The sequence below is a fragment of the Perognathus longimembris genome, chromosome 13 (genome assembly GCF_023159225.1).
Source record: "Perognathus longimembris pacificus isolate PPM17 chromosome 13, ASM2315922v1, whole genome shotgun sequence".
NCBI lineage: Eukaryota > Metazoa > Chordata > Mammalia > Rodentia > Heteromyidae > Perognathus > Perognathus longimembris.
The window spans coordinates 51,798,565-51,803,849 of NC_063173.1; the positions used below are offsets into that span (position 1 = coordinate 51,798,565).

At 39.1% G+C, this 5,285-nt stretch overlaps 1 protein-coding gene across 1 annotated transcript; it reads left to right on the forward strand.

The window, feature by feature from the left end:
• Positions 1-333: 333 nt before the first annotated feature.
• On the forward strand, positions 334-2,669 carry LOC125362566 (olfactory receptor 1013-like). The gene is made up of 2 exons (XM_048361386.1): positions 334-349; positions 1,732-2,669. The coding sequence occupies exons 1-2, from the start codon at positions 334-336 to the stop codon at positions 2,667-2,669; spliced, it is 954 nt and encodes a 317-aa protein (XP_048217343.1).
• Positions 2,670-5,285: the final 2,616 nt, after the last annotated feature.

The following is a 5,285-nucleotide window of genomic DNA, read 5'->3' on the forward strand; positions in this document are numbered from 1 at the left end:
GAAGTCTGATAGTTCTTAAAATTTCTCTACAAACACCTACTGAATGGAAAAACTGAAAGCCTGCATATGGCCATACGTGAATGTGGATTAATAGAGGAATTCATGGAATCCACAAACCAAAAGCTGAATGAATTCCACTAGAAAGAGAGTCCAATGAAAACATAGAGACTCAGTTAATGGATTTAAGAGAGAACAATGAAAATGAAATCAAGGAGGTAAAGAAGTCAATACAAGATCTAAAACAAAGCTTCAACAGAAAAAGTGAATCTATTAAAAATGACTATTTAGAAGGCAGTGAAATTTTTTTTAAATGTCTTGACAGTAGATTAGACCATGCAGAAGGTAGAATGTCTGGAATTTAAGACTATCTAGACTTTATGTAGAAAGAACAAACTAATAGTTAAAACAAAACCCAGAGGAGCTGGGAATGTGGCTTAGTGGCAGAGTGCTTGCCTAGCATGCATGAGGCCAATTCCTCAGCACCACATATATAAAAAAAAGCCAGAAGTGGCAGTGTGGCTCAAGTGGTAGAGTGCTAACCTTAAGCAAAAAAGGAAGTCAGGCCCTGAATCCAAGCCTTAGGACCGGCAAAAAAAAAAAAAAGAGTTATATCCCTACAAGAGATCCAAGTCACAATCAAAAGGACTAATTTGAACAGATATTGAGTAAAGTCTATAGAAGGAAGATAAAGTAATAGAAAATATGTTTAACAGAATCCTGGCAATAAATTTCATAGACATACAAAAGTATAAGCCCATTCAGATAAAAGAAGCCTGTAAAACCCCAAACAGACCAGAACAGAATAGTTCATCCCAACAACACATTGTGGTTTGCACAGGATCAATAGAGACCAATGAATGGATCCTTAAAAATGGCAGGAAGGAAAGATCAATAACATACAAAGGAAAAGCAATCAGAATAGCTATACAAAATTTGTTTTATGTTACAGAAAAAGGTACGTAAATTTGCTGGTCTTAACTAAAACCCAGAATTTGTGATCTGTTCCATCTCCATACATATGAGATGCATCAAAGTTTTCTGCAGAGTGCTAGAAGTGAGAACAACCTCTATGATTAGGGAAAAAAGACAGTTTCATTAATCTCTAAACAAGTGAGACCTTCTGGGCTTACAGAATCCTTACAACCTTTCCTTTTCTACCACAGAAATGGAAAACAGGTCTTTTTTGTTTTCTCTGTGTCTGAATTCAGTTAATTTCTGATATATTATAGTGCTTTCATCCAGTTTTTTCCTAGGTACCATAGCATATGAAGAAAAGTATTTATCTATTCATACTTTTTTTGTTTTATAAGCAGAAGATGGAGGTAGGGATTAACAGTTCAAAGATGCTCCTGAGAAAAGAAAACAAGACTAACCAAAAAAGAAAAAAAAATACATATATATTATATATAACTAAAACAGAAAATGGTGCAAGTGTATAGCTCTAGTGGTAAAGCACCCTGCCTAGCAAATACAAACAATTCAAATGCCAAAAAAAAAAAGATTGTCTGAAGCAAAAAAAAACACTTTGAAAAAGGAATAATCTCTCCAATTTCACGTTGACACTCGTTGTAATCAATGTACACTCAGAAAACTACCCATTGCCCAAAGCAGATAAATTTTCTGATTAATATTTCAAATCACAAAGGCTTAGCATGTAGAATATTCTCACTATCTGTTAATGGAAGCAATGAAACCCTCTCCCTCTCCATCTGCAGATCTGAACTCTGTAAGTCATGGAGAGAGGCAACCACACTGTGACTGAGTTCATCCTGCTGGGCTTCACAACAGACCCTGCCATGCAGCTGGTACTCTTCGTCTTCTTCCTTGGAGTGTACTCCGCAACCTTGCTGGGAAACACCACCCTCATCGTGCTGATCTGCAATGACTCCCGCCTGCACACACCCATGTATTTCTTCATTGGAAACCTCTCTTTTCTGGATCTGTTTTATTCTTCTGTCTATGTACCGAAGATTCTCCTGACTTGTATTTCTGAAGACAAGAGCATCTCCTTTGCTGGCTGTCTATCTCAGTTCTTCTTTTCTGCCGGCCTAGCTTACAGTGAGTGCTATCTACTGGCCTCTATGGCTTATGACCGCTATGTGGCTATTTGCAAGCCTTTGCTTTATGCTCAGGTCATGTCAAGGAGATTGTGCATCTGTTTGGTTCTATATTGCTACACAGGGGGGTTTGTCAATTCAACAATCTTAACCAGCAACACGTTCACATTGGATTTTTGTGCTAGCAATGTGATCAATGACTTTTTCTGTGATGTCCCACCTCTGGTCAAGCTAGCATGCAATGTGAATGATATCTACCAGTCGGTTCTCTACTTTCTCCTGGCCTCCAATGTTATGACCCCCATCGTGCTCATCCTGGCCTCCTACCTCTTCATCATCGCCGCCATCTTGAGGATCCGCTCCACTCAGGGTCGCCTCAAGGCCTTCTCCACCTGCTCCTCCCACCTCATCTCTGTCATCTTATACTTTGGTTCCTTTCTCTACATCTACTCTAGGCCAAGTTCCAGCTACTCCCTTGAGAGGGACAAAATGATTTCTCCCTTATATACTGTGTTGTTCCCTATGTTGAACCCCATGATCTACAGTCTGAGGAATAAAGACGTGAAAGAAGCTCTGAGAAAACTCTTCAAGCTCGCTCAGCCCGAAGCCTAGATCCATTCACTGACCTTTCTGAAGAGCAGTGCTAAGTGATAAAATGCTACTCAAGGGAAGGTGGGAGTCTAGATTTCAAAAAATAAAATCCCGTGAATGAAAATTTAGCTTCAAAAATTGTGTTATTTTCTTTGTTGTGGTTTAGATATTAGACTGTGACCTCTACTATTAATGATAAGATCAATACCATTTTTCAGAGCACTATGTGGGATTAATGCAAAAATAGAAAAATATGGTAGGCTTCTGGCATCCCAAAGGATTCAGTATTCTTTTCTTCTCTCTCACAATGTTAAAGGAGTTATATTCCCTACACAATTATTCTCATGGAGATGTGAACCTAAGTGTTGGCATTTGGGGAATATTTCCTAAATTCTGTTGGCTCATGGGGCCTCCTCATTCATAGAGAAATATAGAATGTCAAGATTGCTTCTGCTAGAAGAGAGAGGGAAATGAAGTGCGGGTAAACCACAGCAGCTAAGAGGAAATATGAGAGAACTGCTGCTAACACAAAGGGCTAAGTGACTACAGACATTTGTATGATATTTACTCCTAATTTTAAAGATATTTTAGTGACCTCCTTTTATCAATTAAGTAACTGTTCAGCAATAAAATTTTGTCCTCTGCGGTATCAACTTCTCATTTGTAAACTTTAGTAATATTCCTTCACTTAGGCTCTTATAAATGGTACTGAATAAAATAGCAATGAATCCCGCCATGTACTGGCAATGATTTTGTAGTATCCTTGTCACCCAGGATTCAAACTCATGACAATAAAGTCGCCAGCATTCAGTCAATCCTGCTAGGAGTCTTTCTGTCGACAGCATCTGTTTTATGCCATCAGGGTGGTGAAGAAATGCCTTGAGCCTCAGTAGGTTTTGGTTTTGAAAGATGGGAGGTATGCATTCTACAGCAAATGGTCATGTACCACAAGGGGTCAATGCAGGAGGGTCAAAGCAAGTGAAAAACAGGTTAAGCAAGCAGTTTACAGAAGCAGAATTTCACAAGCAGGCTGACCTAATATCAACTTCATTTTTAACAATTGTTACCACATTCCTCTAATATCAAATAAGCAAGCATGAGCAGGCTAAAACAATCCAGGTAGCAATTATAAGTGAAGCAACTTGACAGTTGTGCCAAGGCATTTCTATAACTACTACTGTGATTCTTTCTATAATTTATTACTATGATCATTTTTACAATCTGTTACTATAGTTGCTGCCTAGATACAGAGAAGAACAAAGGCTACCAAGGTGCTGTCAGGTCAGATGGCCCCAGGGCCACCAGATTCACCAGGAACCTAGAAGGATGGCAGAAAAAGAGGGGGTGCCAAAGGAAAATGCTGGCAAGTATACCTAATTAGAACCAGGCCTCAGAGTCATCTCTGTTGAGCACCACCAAGATCAAAGATTTAGTAACAAAATATCCTTGTATCTCTAGTTATTGTGTTGTGGGGTGTTTTGTCACTACATAACCCCATATACTTTGTCTCTTTCTGTGACAATGAATGCTAAACTGCTGTAATTACCACCATAGGCTTCAAGATCCAAGTGCTTTGTTTTTTTTTTTTTTTGTTTTTTTTTTTTTGGCCAGTCCTGGGCCTTGGACTCAGGGCCTGAGCACTGTCCCTGGCTTCTTCCCGCTCAAGGCTAGCACTCTGCCGCTTGAGCCACAGCGCCGCTTCTGGCCGTTTTCTGTATATGTGGTGCTGGGGAATCGAACCTAGGGCCTCGTGTATCCGAGGCAGGCACTCTTGCCGCTAGGCTATATCCCCAGCCCCAAGTGCTTTGTTTTTAAACACTTTCTCATTGTTTTTCCACATTGTGTTTCCAATGTGAACCTTGGACTCAACCCATCAAGTTTCAGATAGCACTGAGAAAGCCCGCTAAGAATTTTACTGGGATTACATGGCATTTGTTTGGTAATTTAAGGTGAACTGATTTTTTTTCCTACATAATTATTTTCTAAGAGAAGCATGCGATGATTTTTTTCTGTTATTCAGACTTTTTTGTGTTACGTAGTAAAAATTTATATTGTTTTAAAAAAAAAAAGAACAAAGGCTACATATATATTTAAATGGAAAACTCTGAGGAACTAGTCTTACAGGTGGGGTGTGGCCCTCTGAAATGGAGTCACAAAAAAATAGAGTTATAAAAGCTAAGAGTAAACTCTAAGACAGTGAAATTTTACAAGCCCCATTATGTCTAGGAGCCCAGGGGAGGAGGAGCTACATTTTTCCTTGGTTCTCACAGATTTCCCCAATTATTTTTGCTTTTGTTTTCCTGTAAATTCTTCTGTTGGAGCCATACTACTAGCATTGGGCTGAGAAGTGATTTGTCTCTCTTGAAGATGGACTGAAAGATTTCCAGAAAGTACTGTCAGAGTTCTCCCAAAACAATACCTCAAACCATCCATAGTGAAGGCTTCCAAGAAAGAATCTATAAACAACAATCAGTGCATCGCATTTGTCCCGGGAACACATACATACACATACATACACATATGGCTTACAGTCAAGGAGTAACAAAATAAGAAATGACCTACCCAGTTGAGATGCTCTAACCTACCACTGGAGGAGTGAGTTGCTGAGTTCCTATGAATGTTGAAGGTTTGTGATTC